The sequence below is a fragment of the Carassius gibelio genome, chromosome B6 (genome assembly GCF_023724105.1).
Source record: "Carassius gibelio isolate Cgi1373 ecotype wild population from Czech Republic chromosome B6, carGib1.2-hapl.c, whole genome shotgun sequence".
Classification (NCBI taxonomy): domain Eukaryota; kingdom Metazoa; phylum Chordata; class Actinopteri; order Cypriniformes; family Cyprinidae; genus Carassius; species Carassius gibelio.
Window position 1 is genome coordinate 9,355,389 of NC_068401.1, and position 20,269 is coordinate 9,375,657.

General features: G+C 37.3%; 1 protein-coding gene across 2 annotated transcripts; it reads left to right on the plus strand.

The window, feature by feature from the left end:
• The first annotated feature begins 435 nt into the window (after positions 1-435).
• Positions 436-20,178, plus strand: larp4ab (La ribonucleoprotein 4Ab). 2 transcript variants are annotated; one of them, XM_052558132.1, is made up of 16 exons: positions 436-843; positions 5,602-5,743; positions 6,213-6,326; positions 6,426-6,516; positions 10,110-10,246; positions 10,331-10,434; positions 10,811-10,921; positions 11,332-11,385; positions 12,005-12,205; positions 13,404-13,507; positions 15,339-15,530; positions 15,851-15,899; positions 16,007-16,186; positions 16,291-16,415; positions 16,694-16,874; positions 16,999-20,178. In XM_052558132.1, exons 1-16 carry the CDS (start codon positions 739-741, stop codon positions 17,374-17,376), a joined length of 2,268 nt encoding a protein of 755 aa, XP_052414092.1. In that variant the 5' UTR covers positions 436-738; the 3' UTR covers positions 17,377-20,178. The 2 variants fall into 2 exon arrangements, with proteins under 2 accessions (XP_052414092.1, XP_052414093.1); XM_052558133.1 differs by lacking the exon at positions 436-843 and adding an exon at positions 3,742-3,983.
• The last annotated feature ends 91 nt before the right edge of the window (positions 20,179-20,269 follow it).

Sequence of the window (20,269 nt, forward strand, 5' to 3'; positions counted from 1 at the left end):
ATTAAGCAGCAGAAACTGTTTAAGAAGAATCATTACTAATAATAACTAAGCATCAAATTAGCATTTTAGAATGTTTTCTGAAGGATCGTGTGACTGAAGACTGGAGAAATGACTGCTGAAAATTTAGCTTTGCATCACAGGAATAAATTACATTTTAAAAAATATATTCAAATAGAAAATAGTTTGAAATTGCAGTATTTCACAGTATGTACTCCACTAAAACATTTAAAATTCATAATGAAGAGCATAAACATTAATCAATCTCTAATGACACCAATATAATAAAGAGCTGTCATCAGTAGATGGAGGACTGCTGTAATTACATGTGTATTATTCGCTGTGTCATGGTTCGCAGACAGTTGCCCGGCTGCGGTTTCGCTGCGCGTCTGTCGCTATGCGGCGCAGCGCGTGTTGCGCTCTGTTGCCAGGGAAGAGCGAGCGCGATCGAGGGGGTGCTGCTCGCATTGTCTGTCGGGACGGTGGCGGTGAATGTCTACCGTCTAACAGAAACGTTCGCCGGTGCCTATTAAGGCTTATTACTGTATTAAGTAGAGCCTTACTGAAGATAGATTTGCAAACGTCAGTTATCCTTTTTCTTCCTTCCTTCATTCGTTGAGTTTCTGAAACGGTAAGACAAACCGACCCGAACTAGCGAGAGCGAGCGCTTGTTGCGTTCAGCCGGCGAGAGGAGGAGAGGAGCGGCGGATCGGGCGAGGATCGCACAGCCAAAGGCGGCCGATGACTTCGGAGAGCAGCAGCCAAGCGCAACAGAAGGAGGAGGTCGAGACGGGATCAGTCGCCCGAGATCAAGAGGAGAAAACCGGCGAATACCAAGGCGGCATGGTGAGCTCAGGCCTGTGGTGCTGAATCGGCACTTAACCCTCCCCCTAAGCTCGACGTTACCGTGTGGTAACGTTTCGTTTAATGGAGCACGTCCATATTTAGAAACAAACGTGTTTAGACTACTGTTTAGCGAAATGGTAAGCACCAGTATGTACTTGCAATATGTTGACAAACTCACTTAACGTTACATGTGTCCTTGCGCGCTAACCAGATGTCAGTTCATTTGCAAAAGTAACTGTTATCGATCCACTGAAATTGTTAGTTACTGTAAATATTAAGTTAGCTGAGTCTGGCTAGTCGGCTAGCTAAACTAAATATATTGCCACCGATGCTTCGTTTGCGCATAAATTACACAGCACGTGTTCATGTCCTGGTCGGCGGAGCTCTGCTGTAACTGTGCAATGATTTCAGGACGCGTGACACAAGTTAAATAGTTGACTACTTTTCTATAACTACGAGTTTATGTCATTTGGAAATTAATTAAACTTACATCACGTCACGGTACATCATGACCACGTGACAGCTTGCTTTGGGTTATAATAATAATAATAATTATTATTTTTTTAACCATGCTTACTATTTGTTTCATGTTGCTTGAGTAATAATACTGGGTATAATGGTTAAAGAAAAGCATTTCCATTTAATAATCTATATTGATAAAATAAATGCATTTTAAAAATGATTAAAACCTGATTATAAATTAAATGTATTAAATTGTTGTCAAATAAAGCAATGCTGATATTTTTGTCTAACAAATCAAGCAGTATGTTTTTCCATCTGAACATGATTTACTTTCTAGCTGTGACACGCGTTTGATTACAGGTATATTATCATAGGCCTACTGCTGTTAAAGATTGGCTTAGATTCTTGTATCGTTCCTATATGAATGACGGCAGTGGTCATATGTTGAGTATTAAAGAGGCTTAAGAGGTTTCGTCATTGGAATGAATGTTTTAACATGGTGAGGAAAGTCAGCTTTTACATAAAACCCTCCATTTTACCTATAAAAGCACCATTATGATGCAGCGATGCTATGCATTGGTAATAATGTGGTAATAATATTAAAAGGATATTTGTGTCAGATGTGGACTTGCAACAATATGAAGCGAATTGAGGTTTTGTTTCCAGTTTCTGTCCTAGATGTGCGAAGTCTCTGCAGGAGTCCCTCTATCTTTCATAAATATGCAGAAATCAGTATAACCTGTGAGAATCATTTACAGGCATTTCGACTCCAAGGCCCCCCATTGTCCACAACAATATTTCAAGGCCCCATGACTTTTCCAGTTGAACATGTTTACGTTCTTTCTTTCTCGTGCTCTCACTGTGCTACACTTTGTTAATTATGGCATTCAGTCATCTGAATTATCACTTACCACAATGACAGCATAAAAAAAGTGATTGTCAGTCGGGAGAAATTTCTATTAATTATAAACAGCAAAAACAAACTTTGAATGAAAGGAAGTTTTCAAAGATTGCTTTGAAAGGAGATTTTGAAATTTCAAGGAATGTAGGCCTGCCTAGCTAGACAATTGCTAAAGTTTTCAGAGTTGTTTATAAATGCAGCTGATAGAGTGCTCTGCATGTTTTTGGGGCATTGCTAGGTTGTCGCTGAGTAGATGCTAGGAAAGATAAATAATTCCTAAATAAAGTTTGTACAATAACATCATTAAAGAGTCACATTCTCACATCACACTTTCATATTCATGATCACATTAATACTGTTGTCCAGTTGTAAATGTTTAGTTGTTCAAAGATAATAAGTGTTTTTAAAAACCGCTTGTATTCAAAATTTCTACCATGAAAAATATTTCAGAGCTTGGCAAAACTAGAAAAATGTAAATGACATTTTACAATTTTATTCATTTGCATGGTCTAGAAATTATACTTTTAAAAGAAGGCTAACTTTACCGAATGCATTTGAGTGTTTTTTAAAATATCTTGCATATCTTTAATGCAAGATATTTATTGTATTAAAGCAAGAAATATCTTGTTTCTTAGTTGTATCTTATTTAAATGCTTTTACCCCCTATTTTTTATATAATTTCGAGGCTACCTAAGATATTTGCTTTGGCCCCATGCTTGAAATCCTGTTTTTAAACTTTCCTTTGTAAATTCAGAATATAAAAAAAAAATTCACTTTGGTTTCCGACAAGCTATAAGATTCCCAGAGTTACATTTCTGGCAGTAGAAAATGTAACTTTTGGGAAACTATGGACTTTCCTAAATAATAACATATACATGAAGTATTGTTTGTTTAATATTGTTTTGAGTAAAATAACATACATACATGTTTTGTCTGACTGACTATTAAAGCACTTATTAGAAAGTTCTAGACGACTTTGTATGGCAATTTCAGTTTTTGTCAAGTCTTACCATGCCTCCCAATGTGCATACTATCCACCTTATCTGCCCTAAATAGTATTGATAGTATTGAATAGTTTTAGTCTTCATCATTGAATTTGCATTGAGATCCAACCTCCAGATTGTCCGTGATCTGAATTGGGCGTTCCTAGGACTATTCGGTGCTTAATGACACAATGAAATTAGTCACCGTGTCATACAACAACACAAATTTCACCCTTAAAGTCCGTTTAATTGTTTGAGAATGTAACGTTATTTGGAAATTGTTCATTTTAACTACATTTATCAATTCATTCATTCATTTTTTTTGTCAGGCCTGTACTGCACTTGTTTCAGCTGTCGCCACGTGCTCAGCAGTGATCTCGGTGGCAGAGCTTACAGTTCCTGTAACTTGAACAGAAGTTTGACAGACGTAAACCCGCTCCAATCATACAGAGATTCGTTATGACGTATTCCAGCACGCACCAATCCCATAACGGTGGGCGGGAAATATTCAAAGCGTGCTACTGCACGTGATCACAAAAGAGGCAAAGGAAAGACTAGCGCACGGCCAATCAGATTCGGTAAGCGCAGTGTAGATGCTTACGCAGAGCAAAGGGGATTGATGCAGATGATGAGTGGCCGCGAAACTCTTTGGCTGTGAACTTGCACTTTTGCTTTAAACGGAAAGAGGTGGAAAACCGGTGCCGCGGTTATTGTGAGCTAGATTAATTCGCCTACTGGATATCTAGCGAGTGATAACGTTGTCGGAGGAGAAGACCATGCTGTTGTTTGTGGAGGTGAGTTAATTAGGTCATTCTGGCGATCGGGAAGGTTCTTCAGACCTTGCGGCGTGGGTTCAGCTCGATGGCGCCCGCCATGAGTTCAACAAGGATAATACTTTTTTGTGCTTTTGCAGTGCAGTCATAATTTATTTTACTTCAAAATGAGTAGTTAGCGATAAGCAAGATTAGTTAAGCTACTATGTAAGAGTGTATTTATGCGAACGCGAACTGACCGTCGACAGCGAAAGATCCACGTGCGCGCAACAAATGCTAACGTTAGCTATTTAGCAAGAGTATTTTATTTGCGCAAAATACGTAACTTTTATCAGTGCGGATAAAATCTAAAGCGAAGACCGCATCAAGTTACTGGAGGTATCGACGAATTGTCTCAGCTTTTAATTTATCCTTTAGTTCAAAAATAACTTTAACCCGTCCAAATCCAATAAAGCGCTAGTCAGGTTAACCGGGCTGCGTTTCAGGTGCAGGTTTGTAGCTCTTTGCTCTAAACTCTCGCTCTGGTTTATCAGAGTGGCTAATCAGATTAAATGGGTGAAAGGCTGACTATTTAAAACCTCCTGTCTGTGTGCCTGTAGTGTCGCGTCGGGTAGGTAACAGATAATAGGTCTTGTGAATGAGGTTCGTCCCTGATCGAGTGCAATATTGTAAAGAGAAGTCAGAGGGAGAAGTTGTGCACAGTTCTGGTTTTAAACTCGTCAAGTGTGTTATTGGTTAGTGCCTGTCCTGTGGTGTTTGTATTCCTTGCTCTTCAGACGTCCTTCACCAAGGTTGTGACTGTAGTTTCATTTGATAAGATAAACTTATATTTTACACATTTCGACTCTTACTTTACTGCAAGGTCGAAGCGGTGTCGTAAATATGTGCTTCAGCGTGTCATGTGAAACTTTGAATGTTAACCATTGAGACCCCCCTCCAGTAAAAAATGACTATAAAAGTAGGTTTTAATCTTTTTTTTTTCTTTCTGAGTGAATGGTTGGAAAAAAGTTGCAAAAATGCAATTGTCAAATTATTTACAATAATTTATCTATGTATTCCTGAATGGGCACCATTGTTACTAATAAATAAACCCATTGATCATTGTAGCCCACTGTTGCATTTTTGGTAATGCAAGATGATATTGAGAGGAATGTTATCTTGTTTGTAATCACTTAACATGTTGTGAATTGAGAAATTCAAGTCAGATTCTTTGCAAAGTTGTTACCAAAGTGTTTGCAGTTTTGTCCGTTATCAGTGATTGTTTAACAGCTGTGACTAGCAAGCTTTAAGTATATGCTGTTAATGTCTATTCTGAACACAAGTTTTTCAGGATTGTTTTTTTTCTCCCTTTTTTGTAGTTACACTCCCACCATACTGTGAAACAGGGTGGATAACTATTTGCCAAATACACAGACGCCTAACTACATTGTTGCCTGTTCATTAAACATGAACTTTGAATAATTTGTGCTATGATAGATTATATGATAGATTATCTATTTCTGATGTATGATAATGGGTAGTTAAATAAGCAATTTTCTACTTGATAGTATTATAGTTTTATTCAGTTTTGATGTGTAAATCTAGCTGTATAATAATTTGTACTGTATTAACCCAGAATTTGTTTAACCTTGTCTTCAAGGTGACCACCAAGGGGGCCGGTCTGAATCCCAATGCTAAAGTGTGGCAGGAAGTGTCTGCACCAACCACCCAGGCTCCAGAGGCAGCCACAGAGACGTGCCATTGGCCACAAGCAGATACTGTCTCCACTGAGGAGTCGGAAGGTATGTATCTTGATTGCCATTTGTTTAGTACTGTAAATAAATGTGGAAAAAATTTGTGTTGTGGAGAACTTGAGAGATTTTTATTTCCACACACTAGTTCATCTACTTGGGAAATGGCTAGATTCATTGCAAGTATTGTTGGAAGCTACAACCATTTTGTAGTGTTATGTTAAAGTTAGCTAAAACCCAGTGATGATCAGTATCGCGCTTGGAAGGACCCAGAACCATTCTCACTGTAGAGATCTTTCATTCTCATTTCTCCTCTCTCACTCTCTCCATTCTGTTCTTTTTCGGTCTCTTTCTCTAATTCTCAAGCTAAATTTCTTGCTTGTTCTCTCAGTAGAGTGTGTCTGCCCTAATGACCGTGAGATTATGAGATCTGAGGGTTAAATGGCCTATCGCTGTTCTTACACGATAAGTGATCAGTAAGCTTTCAAACTCATTTACTACTATCGTTTCTTCTCTGTAGGTTTCAGTGAGTATGGTGTTGGCTATGGTGACTCTGAGTCAGCCCCTCCTATGGAGAACAGCATGTTGAATGGCATGGAGTCTGCAGAACTGGCTTACCCACTCTATGAACCAGGTCTGTCACATACACCCACTGTCACACTTCAGTTCTACTCCATTCCAATGCTGCTTACTGGCTGATTGTCATTGGTGGGTGTGTATTTTTTGTGTTCAGTGGAGGGTGAGACAGTCGAGGAGCAGCCCCTGCTGTCTGAAGAGAGTCTGAAGGAGTCACTGAAGAAGCAGCTGGAATTTTGCTTCTCAAGGTAACGCCCACTTTACGCCCAGACGTGCTAACACCTGCTCCGCCATATTACATAATTGTTTAAGAGATGAATGGAAAATCATAATTATCTGCACAGTAGAGCAGTCTGTATTTACTCTTGCTTGAGAAAATTCTCATTCAATAATTAAATGCAATCTCATAATGGACCTACGATATTGGAAGTGATTTGATGTAGATGATCCGATTGAAGCCATTTTATTTGTCAGTTTTGTATTTGCCGGTTGCCAAATAAGGACAGATTAATTTGAAATTATGATGCTTAAAAAAAATAGCTCACCTAAATATTGAATGTCTTGTTTTTTTTTATATATATATATATATATATAACTACTTGCTATTACAACCTAATATGGTCATTGGATGCCAAATGTAAATTAATTATTTTGTGTAGTGGTTGACCAATATGTTTTTTTGACTGTCGATATCTTTGAAAGTTGGGGGTGGTATAATTAAAAAAAAAATCAATTTTTAAGATTTAAAATAATTTGACAATGGACTTAAAAATGTGTAAAAAAAACTAATTTATACTGTAGATTACAGTATTGTTTACAAATAAATATTTATTAAATATAAATAAAGTAAATACTGTAACCAACAGAGCACTCTGTATTCTGGGAAGTTTGTGTGCATTGGTAATCATATTTTTCAAATAAAGTCAGGGTATCCCTCATTTTACGTACAGCACACAGTGAAAACGAAATGAATATGACAGTGGGCAAATGCATAAAGCGCAGCATAATTTGAAATCACAAGTTTATAGTTTAAAGCATTCAGTTCACCCAGACTGACCATCACACAGAGAGCAAGTGATCATGCTGGATAAAAATGCACACTTCACAAGTTTGCAAGGTTTGTGAAATTAAATGTTAATTAGTCATTCAAAGATTTGTTTAGATTATATCAGGGAACTACACTAACCTTTTCCACTGGTGGCACTTGCGCGACTAACATTTTCAGTTACTTGCGCAAAACATAATTTGGTTGCACAAACTTTTTATAGTAAGCCGGTCTGCATCATAATAAAACTGTATTACATACAGATGTGCTTTTTATTTTACTTGCCATCTTTTAAACCACATGCCGCTTTGTTTTATTTCTTACAGTACACACAGTGCACTGCTCCGTCTTGGTACTTTAACCCAGGGCCGCAGCTGGGGTTAGAGGGGCCCTGGTGCAAATTGTACTGTTTGAAATAGTTTAATATTTACTGTATGTTCGTTCTATTTATTTGTGCTATTTACACAATGTTTCCTTTTTAAGCTTGTAAGTGTCCAGAAACTAATTTAAAATAGCACTGCATAGTCTTCACTATAAGGTAAAATAAAATACACAGTCAAACCAAAATGTATTCAGACACCTCAACATTTCTCACATAATCACAGTATATTTGCTATAGTTTAGAAATTGGTAATAAATTGACAAAACTCAGTTAAACTGTGTCAGAACACATTCATCTTGATAATGTCAGATAACTTTGATAGAAAGATATGTAATGGAATCAACCAAAACTTCAGACATCTGTCAGTATGACAATATTTTTACAACTATACATACTTTGTTGAACAATTACCAAGCAGTGATTAATTTTGTTCAGTCTGTGGTGTGAAAGGGTTGCATTAGCAATTAAAGAAATAAACACTTAAGCAAAACATGGTCAGGTCCCTAATTTAATATATACTTATTTTTATCAATTTCACTGGTTGTCTACAGTATGAAGAATTTTTGGGTATAATATTTCACAGTTTGCTGTATCTTGCTATACTAACTTACATAAATGAACTAGTGTCCCACACCCACCAGTAAAACAATATAATAAATTATATCCAATTTTTTGTTTGACTGTGGATAAAATCTTGTTAAAACAACAAAGTAATTCAATAAAGAGCAGTGAGTGATTTACTTTCATTTTCCTGGATTAACATTAAAGACAGCAGATCTAGTAAATTAGGCGCGGCCACTTTAAGAGACCGTGCATCCATTATAAGGATACACATCCGGTTTCTTTCCAACTCTTTACTTTCACTTAAGACATAACCACAGACTTTTCGAACACACTTTCCAAGACAGGTATTTTGACACATGTTGTATGTATTTGTTGTCGGTACAAAAGCAAGAAATCTTTGAAGCGCGTCTCTGCATGAGCCCTGAACACCAGAACACTGTGGTAATAGCATATTGCCTAAAACCTAAGGTAGCAAAATAATAAAAATAATCAAACAAAAATAATCAGTGATACATTTGCGACCTCATAAAAATCATTTCAAAAGGTTGCAAAGGCAGTCATTTTGGTCGCAGTGTAATGCTGACGGCAAACTTGAAAGTATAATTTTTGCCTTTCTATTACTAATAGGCCTTATATAAAAGTGATTGTAATACTTTCTGTATACACGATTAATTCCTTTTAGACAGAACTGTTAACGACGATTATGTACAAGAAAGATTGTGCGCTCAGTCGCTGCCTACTCTCAGGGCTGTCAAAATAAAAGTCCTGCTTCGACCACATCAGCCAAACAGAAAAACTTATCTGCACACTAGTTATGTGACTAATTGGAAAGTCAGCAATTGTTCAATAACCCATTCTGGAGTTAATAATAATTTTTAATTTTTTTGGTTCTAATCAGTGGTTGACCAATAATTAGACTCAATGACATGTTGGATGGACTTTTGCTGATAATTGTTCCAGATATCAGTCACTTCTATTTATTTATCCTCTGTAAGTTTTGGTATTTTTCAGCAGTGCTTTTGAGTGTTAATCTCTTTTTTTTTTTTTTTTTTTAAATCAAGACTTTTAAGACACTTGTTATATGCGAACACATTCATACATGTCTTGGGCTGTTTTTTAAGACCAAGTTCAACTTTTCAGTGCATCTTGAGACATTTCTTGCACTGCCAAAAATGTCCAATAAGGTTAACTGAAACCATCTGTATTATAGAAGCCTTCTATATCACAAAATAGTTGACTTAATTGTTCAGGAAACCTACTGAGTTGTCTAGTTTGAAAAGTAACTGTAGTTCTCAAGGCCTTTTTTTTCTATTTGCATGTGTAAACTTAAGCAAACGAGTCCTTTAGTGTTGTGATAGTATTTAGTACTCCATCAATGGAATTTGCAACTCTCGCATTGGAGGCTTTTAGTCAGCAAAGCAGACATTCAAATTCTGTTTTCCCATTGTATACACCTAATCTTCAAAGATTGGTCCCACTCTATATTAGGGAACCTTAACTACAATGTACTTGGATTAAAAAAGTACAATGCACTTACTGTGTTTATATTGTATTGCAAATCACTTGCTGCTATTGAGGTGCGGTTAGGTGTAAGGGATGGGTGAACAGTGTAATTATATTTACAAAAATTTATTACAGATGTAATTACATGCAGTTATTTTAAAGGTAGTGTAAAAACAATGATCACTGTACCAAATGATTAATTTAAATGGAAGTACATAGTAGTTAAGGCCACTTAATATAAAGTGGGACCCAAAAATGTTATCCATAGAAATTCTTATGCACACTGACTCTTCAGTGAACATCACTGCAAGTGTTCAACATCTGTTCATCACACTTGTTTCCTACAGAGAGAATCTCTCCAAGGACCTTTACTTGATGTCTCAGATGGACAGTGATCAGTTTGTCCCTATTTGGACTATTGCAAGCATGGAGGGGGTCAAACAGCTGACTACTGATATGGACCTGATACTTGAGGTGCTAAGAGGTAAGACAAACAAAAGCTGACCACAGTTTCAACGTTTGTTCATGCCTTGCAATGCTTAAATTCCTTAATTTCTGTCCTCCTTAGCCTGTCCCATGGTGCAGGTGGATGAAAAGGGTGAGAAGGTACGGCCAAACCACAAGCGATGCATCATCATCCTCAGAGAGGTTCCTGAGACCACACCTGTAGAGGTGAGAGCACACCTTATGGTTCTCTTGTGGCTGTATATGATAGAGCTTGGTTATCATTAATGTGGTTACCCCGATGATGATCAGTATCGCGCTTGGAAGGATCCAGAACCATTGCTGCTGTTGAGAAATGTCTTGAGCTGCTGTCTCTCTCTCTCTCTCTCTCTCTCTCTCTCTGTCTCGCTCTCTCTCTGTCTCACTCTCCCCCTCTCTCTGTCTCTCTCTCCCTGTCTCTCTCTCCCCCCTTTCTGTCTCTCAGTACAGTGGATTTTGCCCTAATGACCGTGAGATTATGAGATCTGAGGGATATCTGGCCTCTTGTTTGTCAGTAGTTTTCTCTTACTCTTGATTTGCTGACTGATGCTTTTGTCTCTGTCAGGAGGTGGAGGCCTTGTTTAAAAGTGAAAAATGTCCTAAGGTTATCAGTGTGGAGTTTGCACACAATAACAACTGGTACATCACATTCCAGTCTGACACTGATGCTCAGCAGGTATTATTGACAAATGCACACATATGTCCTTTCTCATGGAATAGATGTCTGTATAAATATTTGGTAAAAATCATATGTGAGGATGGTGTGCCACCATATTGTTTTTTAGACTTGTTTTTATTTAGATCATATGATGCGAGTAATAATTGCCTGAATTTATTTCCTGTAATATGGCTTATGACTTTTTCTAATCTGTATTATGGGTAACTTTGTTTGCCATTATAATTATTCATTAAATATGGTCCTTTCCCTTTATGTGTTTTATATTGATCCATTTGAAAAATGCTTAATTAGAAAGGGTTAAAACATTGTAACTGCTGCAATAATTGTCTGATGCACTAATAAATACATTCTCTCTGCTGTTATTGCATTAATGATGCCTAAAGTCTTTTGGTCACATTGTTTTACAGGCCTACAGATACTTGCGTGAGGAAGTCAAAACCTTTCAGGGCAAACCAATTATGGTGAGTGCACATTGTGCTGCCATCTCTCCTGTTAGGTCCACTGCAATTTAAGCTACCTGAATGTGTGCATTCCTGGCCAATACTTAAAATACAGTTGGTCTAACCTTGACCACTACCAATGCAGTGATGATTAACAGGATTCTCTGAAGTACTCAACTCTGACCTCTGTTCTTTCAACCAATCAGTGATTGGTTATCTCATCAATATTTAACCAATAGGAAAGACCCCACAGACAGTGTATGGGTTTACATAATTCATAAACCAGGCTGTTTTTGTCTATGGTCAAAGTCTCTTGCTTTAACTTGTACAACAAAATGAATTTTATCTTGTGCAGACCACATCTATAAATAGTCTAAAGAAATCTCTATGAGTAATGCATGAGATACTTTTGTGCCACATGAAGGGAATTTTCTCTCAAGTGTCCTGCTGAGACACTGGTAGACATTTATAACCGTAATTGCTGGTTTAGGGAGGTGCATGTACTGTTTTATTTATGTAAACACTGACTTATCATCTGTGGTCTCCCTTTAGTTTCACAACTGAGTGTAACCTATAATCAATGATCTTTTAGATGTTCTGGTTTTAATACAGGTGTCTCTTTGTGTGTTTGTGTTGGCAGGCTCGAATCAAGGCCATAAACACGTTTTTTGCTAAGAACGGTTTTGGGGCCGTTGACTCTGGGGTTTATTCCACTCCATCACAGTACTCGTCTCCTGTTTACCTGCAGCAGATGTACCAGCCTCCACAGCAGTATCCTCTCTATAGCCTCCTGCCGCAGACATGGACCCCCTCACCGACACCTTACTTTGAAACACCACTGGTAAGAACTTAATCTTGTGGTGGTGTGTTATAATTAATCAAAGGATTTGGTGAGAATCCCCCATATAACACTTCCACCTGTTCTAATGTGCTGATTCGGTGCTCAAGAAACAAGTCTTATCACTATTAAAATTAGAGGTTGACCGATGTATCGGTTTTGCTGATTAATCGGCAGTGATAGTTAATTGCTGGAACAATCGGTTATTGGCAAGCATACATGCCGAAAGTTTTCCGGGTTACGTTTGTTGCTGAAGTTGTTTTAAGCGTTCAAATAAATAGATATGGTGAGAAAAAATGTAACATTTCATAGGGCCCTAAACATGTCAATTTTGTTAGTTTTATTAAATTGATGTGAAAATGTACGTTTCATGATTTTAATTAGACTTGCTTTTTGATTAATAAACTTTCATTTAACTATTAAAAAGGATTGGAGAAAAATTAAAATGGAAAAAAATGAATATAGAAAAATTTAAATAGAAATAATGGAATTTGGAAAAAAAAAATTAATTTAGGAGCATAAACTGATTTCATAGGGCCCTATTAGAGTGCGGTATTTTCAACATTTACTACTACTATTATTATTATTACTTTTATTACTACTACAAGTATGGTTCAGTACAGTGTATACTTTTGCAGTGAAGTTTTGACCCAGTGATGATAAACTAAGCGCATAGAGGGAAGCAGGGAGTGGTCAGAAGATTTTGGGAGTTCTTTTTCTTCTCCTTTACTTTCTTCTCCTTTTCTTCTTTCTCTTCCTCCTTCTTTTCTTCTTTCTCTTCCTCCTTAAGTCTCTGTCACTCCTGTCCCAGTGAGCGTTAAGATTATGAGATCTGAGGGTCACTTTTACGATTTGCAATAAATGAGAATTGTAGCAGTTCATTTCCAGTCATTTTAAAGTCACTTTGAAAGTGACTCGTCAAATAAAGTATCTTTAATGTTAGCCTTCTATTTTGTTACTTTTTGTACTGCAGTCATGAAGGCTGAAGGTAAGCTGATGGAGTCACAGTGGGTCTCCTAGTTTGTAATCAGGCAGCGCTGCAGAGCATTTTCAAATGGTTACCATGGCAACAGTTATTTGGTTCATTTAGCATCTCACAATGTAAAGTGGTGCTTTGATCATGTGTCACAAAAATGTGAATTCAATTTGTAGTAGTTTTGCAAATGTGTGGGTTAATCTCGGCTGTTGATTCATCTTGCAGGCTCCATTTCCCAACAGCACATTTGTTAATGGCTTTGGCACAGCAGGAAACTACAAAACTGGCTCCTCTCCAATCAGCCTTACGCGCAACTACCCCCGCAACCGGTAAGATCCTGAAACCTACATTTTGTTTGAAGATTTTTTGTTTTTTTAGTCCGTTCCATTTCTTCTCTGCCAAAAACTTAATAGATTGTTTCTTCAACCATGGAAATTTTATATCCCAGCTCCTGGTTTTTAAAAAAAATCTGACTTTATGAAGGTCATGGTGGAACCATTTTGTAGACATTAACTTGCTTTGCCGCATTTCATATATGTTTGCCAAATGAATTGGATATAAAACCAAACCTTGCAGACACTTTTGTCCAAATTGGCTTACATTTAAAGCTATACATTGATAAAAATGAGTCAAACTCATGACCTTAGTATTGCTTGGTTGCCTGTTATACCACTGGAGATGACTAACACAGACAAATAAACAATTCTGGTGATTGTGCAAATTATTTCTAATACTTCAGCAAATTACAATTGTTCCTCAGTTATTGTGCATCCTTTCCAATTGAATTTACTGTACTTTTTGTTCAATTGAGAAATTTATTGCGGTTTACCTACATTTATTTCCTCTCATGATTCACTGGAGTCACAATGACTTTGTTCCTTTACTTTCTAGACTTCCACTTTATTCCAGAAAGAATGTAATCAATGCCTTCAGGTAGATGTGTTCTGCTTTTACTGTAGCATTTCTTCATTTTAAATTATCATCTTTTGCATGTCCATGTACCATGCAAACTGCTTTAAAGATTAGAATGCCAAAACTGCCCTGGGGGGATTAAAATGTTTGGGCTTACGTTAGACAAACGTTATAGCTAAGGGCTTGGCTGTATCACATCGCTTCAAGTATAACCAGAACATTTAGTGCTATTCAACTATGAGTAAGCAATCCATAGTTATTTACCATCATGACTCAGCTAAAGCTGCATCTTGATACATGATGCCTTTCACTGTGAATTAATGTCTGTGCAGTGTCATCAGATCTGTCATGTGACCCTGTCCTTGCATGTATCATCTGTTGCTCTACGTGTATGAGAGTTTCCTGATGGCGTCTTGGGAAAGTACATGAATTCTTAAAATCTGCATATGGGTTTGCCTTTATTAGATCTACAGGACAAGTTAGCCAGTGGCGCATTTATTGCCAAATTAGGTTTAATGACAAATGAGACGTGCATAATTTTGGCTGCAGGGAAACAATTGCGGTATATTACACTAAGGAAGATTAGGGGCAGTTGTAACAAGTGCTGGTAGTATTTACCATGTTAAAATATTTCACTTTAGAATCAAGAACAGTCTTTCAGGTAAGTTGTACAATATTGTTGTTATTATTATTATTATTATTATTATTATTTTTTTATTTTTTTTTAAACAACATTCTAAAGGTCTTCTATGAATAATTTCTCAAAGTCCCCTACTTTTCTACTTGATTGTTTCAGACAAATGGATGGAGGGAAAGTTCATACATCAGTATTTTCTTTCCTTTTCTTTTTATTATTTTCTCTTGTGTGCATTAAAAAAAAAAAGTATAAATAAACATTTTAAAATAAGGATTATACAAGTTTGGAATGAAGGGCTTACAGAATTATATTTGCCTTTTGGTTCATCTGCTGGTTTAGTTTTCCTGTGCTGCTAAGGAGGAGAACCTCTGCAAAAAAATGAAAATGTTGCTGTTCAGGAACTTCTCAACCAAATTTTTCATTTTCCATTTTTCTTGTCGCTATGTATATCACCTCCATTTGTGATGCTTGTTGTTCACAGCCAGAGAGACCACCCATAAAGCCCAGCTGGACAAACGATCTGTTCCACAGTTGTTTACTCAGCTTTGCTTTGGAGGGTCGGTTATGGTTACATGCAGTCACCTGATTTTTTTTTTTTGTGTTATGTGCAGGAATCATGTAAAGCCACAGCCTCGTGCTGACGTGTGTCAGCTGACAGAGACTTCGTCTGGTACCGGTAGTCCCCAGCCTCCATGCACGCCTACTTCAGACACCACTGCCTCCACCCTCACCCCGCTCTCTGAACCGCCAGTTTCCCCCAGAGAGAACCACCACTTAGACCTCGGCACCAGTAGCCGGGCCAGGTCCGTTTTTTAAAAATATGTTTTATGAATTTAACTGAGCAGCAGATTTGGTTGTTTTGACCCAGTGATGATCCATTAAGCGCATAGAGGGAAGCAGGGGTTGATGCGAAGGCTTTGAGTTCTTTATCTTCTCTCTGATCACTTCTCCTTCCTCTTCTTTTGCTTTCTCTCTCTCTCTCTCTCTCTCCTCCAAGTCTCTGTCACTCCTGTCCCAGTGAGCGGTAAGATTATGAGATCTGAGGGTCATCTGTTGAGCGTGTTCAGTGAATGGTGACAGGTTTGCTGATAGGGTTGTATTTAACAACTTGTGATGTGTCTAGGAGAGGAAGCTATCGTGGCATGAGGAGGAGAAGAGATGATGAAAGAACGGTAAGTCCTTCGTGTTTATTACATGGCTCTCTGAAGTACCTCATTTTTATTGCCCATTCATGCTCCATTATTTGTTTCTCATTTCATTTGGGTTTCATTTTTCACAGAGGCCAAATCCTGAATCTGAAGTGAAAGCTCCACCCCCTAAGTTTGACCTCGCAACCACTAGCTTCCCGCCATTGCCAGGAGGTGTCCCGAGTCGTCTACCAGGTGTGACCGTACAAATGGAGTCGGTGTTGGAAAATCGCATGGCAGATGTAGTTAAGGGCATCAGCAGGGACAAGGCAGTAAGAACTATTTCCTGTAACCATTTATTCTCATTTACATTTGTTCTGCTATTACACGGAGAATCTCAGATATAACTCAGGTTACCATTTTTCCATTTGTTAAGCCGGAAACAAGTAAGCAAGATGTCGGTCAAGATCCTGGGACATGTCCAGTGGAAGCTCAATCGACTGGACCCTCTACTCCAGCGCCAAAGCCTCCTGCCACAAAACAGGACACACCTACCACTAGGTACACACATGCATGTACAGTAGGATCTTATATTTTGAAGAATTTAACAATGTTAAAGAATCTCATTTTCATTGAAGAATAGTTTTACTAATACTATTATTTATCTAGGTTTTAATTAGTGAATTGTGAATTTTATTATTATATAATTATAAATTGTAATACCCATTTATTGGTTATTAATGCGTTTTTTTTTATTTTTTATTAATGCATTTAAAAAATATAATTGAAACGTTGTTCAAAAAGGAGCAGGTTGATTCAAATCGCATTTTTCTCTACAGTACGTCAAATCAAGTGAAGAGAGCTGAGAAAGAGGTCCATGTCTCTGACACGCCTCCGGACCTTGCATTGGTGATTACAACGCATGTCCAGCCCATTTCTGCCCCCAAACCTTCACCCAGCCAGTCAAGCACTTCAAGCACTGCATCTACACCACCTGTCCTAACAAGTGCAGCTGTCCAGGTAAATGCATTCATGTGTTAAATTGTAAATCATCATTTTACTCGTACACATCTGAAGGTCGGAATGGTGATGTCTGTTAACTTGAAGGTTTTTATTTATTTATTTTTTGGACTCCGCCCCTCAGGAGCCTCGGAAGCTGAGCTATGCGGAGGTGTGTCAGAGGCCACCCAAAGACCCTCCCCCTGCACCAGCTGCCCCGCCCAGCCCCAGTCCCACCCCTTCTCCCACCACAAACCAACCACTACGTGAACTTCGTGTCAACAAAGCGGAAGGCCCAGCGTCGTCCCGCTGCAGTCCTGGTGAGAAACTGGAGAAAGGAAACGAGAGTCGGACGTCCAGAGAGCAGACTGGCCACCAACGTGGTAACGGCCTCAGAGGATCAGGTTTTAAACTCAGAGAGCAACAGAGACGCCCTCTACAGGGTCGGCGCTCTTCTCCACAGATGGGGTATAACAGACGCAGTGGAAAAGAACAAAACATCCCACCCAGATCACCAAAGTAATGCCTCGTATGCCCACAAAACACGTACACACTTGTGTGTATGCTTAAATACACAACTTATATATAAAATTTAAGAGTATATAAATCTATATATATATAAATATCTATATATAAATCAACATATGAAAACTGGACTGTCACACTGTGTTGTCAAAGGACCCTCTGCTTTCCAAATGACTGTGATATCTGGAAAGTTGTTCCTTAAAAATACAGAAGAAATCTAGGAATTTAAGATGAAAAACCTCTTATACTTGAAAGGAGAAATGGAGGCTATGCTTCCTGTGTTATCTGTGATTTACAACAGTTAATTAGCTTGTGAATGAGTTTTGATTTTATTTGGAGTGTTAAAGGTCCTGGCACTAGTGAACAATGCTGTACTTTTTTTTTTTTTTTTTTTTTTTTTTTTTAAATGCATATGATATCTTTAAATGATAGTTGGTTAGAAATTAAGCCAGCAAATGTTCTCAATATGCAGCAGATCACACCAAGACAGCATGGCAACACCCCACCAGTCCATGAGGCATGTTTTTTTTTTTTTTTTTTTTTTTTTTTTTAAATTTCTTCCTATGTTTGCACCAGTCCTAAAAGGGGCTTGGGGAAAAATTTGATTCAGATGTGATGCTTCTAAAAATGATCGATGCACAGTGAATCAGAACTGTTTGTTTAATTTATTCGAAATGTGGTGAAAAGATGAAACAAGATATTGATACAAGGTTCCTACAATCTTGGAAGACCAGGACATTTTTAAATTGAGATTTGGAGACTAGAAAAAGTAAGTCATATCTCCATTATCACTAATTCTTGAAATTAATTTAATACGAGCAGTCTGAGTTTTATTTATTTTTCTAAAAAATGTATTAACCTAAACATGGTGGAAACTTGTTGATATTTGGCATGTCATTTTAAAAAGCTCTCAGGCAGGTATTAAGGGCATCACATGATTTGTAAAGCAAATCAGTTGTGCACATTATGCCATTGTGTTGTAATTGCTTCATGACTGAATCAAAACTAAATGATGCGGTGCCTGTAGATTCCCACCCCAGTCTAAACCTGGAAAACAAATGTGTGTACGTTGTTCAGACAAAAGAAGAGGGCAATGTGTAGGTTTGAAGGAAACTTGAGAGAACGAACAAGAAGTTTGTCATGAAGAATGGATGAAATCGTACTAGACATCCATTGAAAGAAGATTTGGACGTTGCGGTGTATATTCCTGGTGATTTTTGAGTTGGTGTGTCTTTTTGTAAAATGTCATGTCATCTGTGATGTCCAGTGTTTCTGAAGGCTAGGTCTGTCAGTAACCGAAAGATCAAGCTGCTTTATTGAAAGAATGAATAGAAATCATTTGTGTAGATGAGCAAAACAGAGTTTGCCCTCCTGTCCCTTGGGAGTGCAAGTCTTGTTAGTGTTTTCTAGTGATCAGATTGTTTGTAGTTTCTGCTTTTGACAATTTCGGTTTTATTTTTTTATTTATTTTTTACTTCATCTGCTGTAGATGCTGGTGACAATAATCAGGTTGGATTTTATGCTCTCAGAGTTAGTGTGCTGCTTCAGAATCGCTGTTCATGTCCAGTATGTGTTATTAAGTCTGTCTGTTTTTCTTTGTATGTTTGTTTAATGATAATCTGTATGTGATGCTTGTGTTTATGCCTATACATTTCGGGTATGATTCCACGTAATATACCTGCTACAGCACTCATAGTGTACCCGTAATCCAAACTCATGTCCACTTTGGTAAAAGAGAGGGAACTCAGGACCTCAGAGGAAATCAGTGATGTGTATGACTGCTAATTTTGTCCAATGCTCACTGCAGGATTTTTTTTTTTTTTTCGTATTTGTAGCTTTTTAAATTCAGTAACCACATTAAACTGTTCAGGGGTCTTAAGTTTTAGTTAATGTATATTTGAATGTTTAAAAAAAAAAAAAAGTTTAATCCGTGACACTGTAATGCATGTTTCTCTTCTCCATTAGTTTTTCCTCCCCTCCTCTTCGTCTCAATCACATGTATGGATGGGCTGTGCACAGATCCAGACCAAAGTCAAATCAGCAGTGAGACAATCTCAGGAAGTGCTGTTTAAATGCAGTAGCTCCTCTCTCACTCTTCTCTTATTCTGCCATGGGCAGGGCCACCATTGAATGATTGAGTGATAAAAGTCATGATTGTTGATTAGTGAGTTAAACCAATATATGTTTTAGTTTTATGAAACTTTGTGTGTAGAACCTTATAAAGGTCTCTTATGAATAATTTCTCAAAATCCCCTACTTTCTATTTGACTGTTTCAGATGAAAAGATGGAGGGAAAGTACATGCATCAGTTTTTTTAAAAAAAAAATTGTCTTTCTTTTAACTTTCTTGCCCTAATGTGTGTTATTAGTTTGAGATGTTTTCAGATTTTTGTTTTCTATATTTGGCGATATTATCCTTTGGCGCAAACTATTTTGAAACTGTGCCACTAAAATTAGAAAAAAAATCAGTGGACCTGGTTTTATTTTAATTTTTTATTTTTACCTGAATTAATGGATTTGATTCATAACTAGTTGGTGAAATGAAATGTATTATGTATGTTTGCTAATCTCATAACCTGTATAGGCTGTAAGCTTTTTAGACATAAAATGGTGCAGTTACGAGTAGCAAGTCTTTAGCCAACAAAAAAAAGGAAAGGAAAACCAAGTATTGACCTATTCATTTTACTTATATAGGGGTATAGATATAGCAACTGCTGAGTGAAATGTTTTGGATGGTATTGTAGATGTTCAATGAAAAAAGAAAGGAAATGAAAGAAAAAAAATAAATGATTTTAATCTGCGCTTGATTTTTATTCTTGAACATCCTGTAGAATGAAAAAAGAATCGCAATTTATTTAAATTAATAACCAAATATTGAATGATCCTGATTGT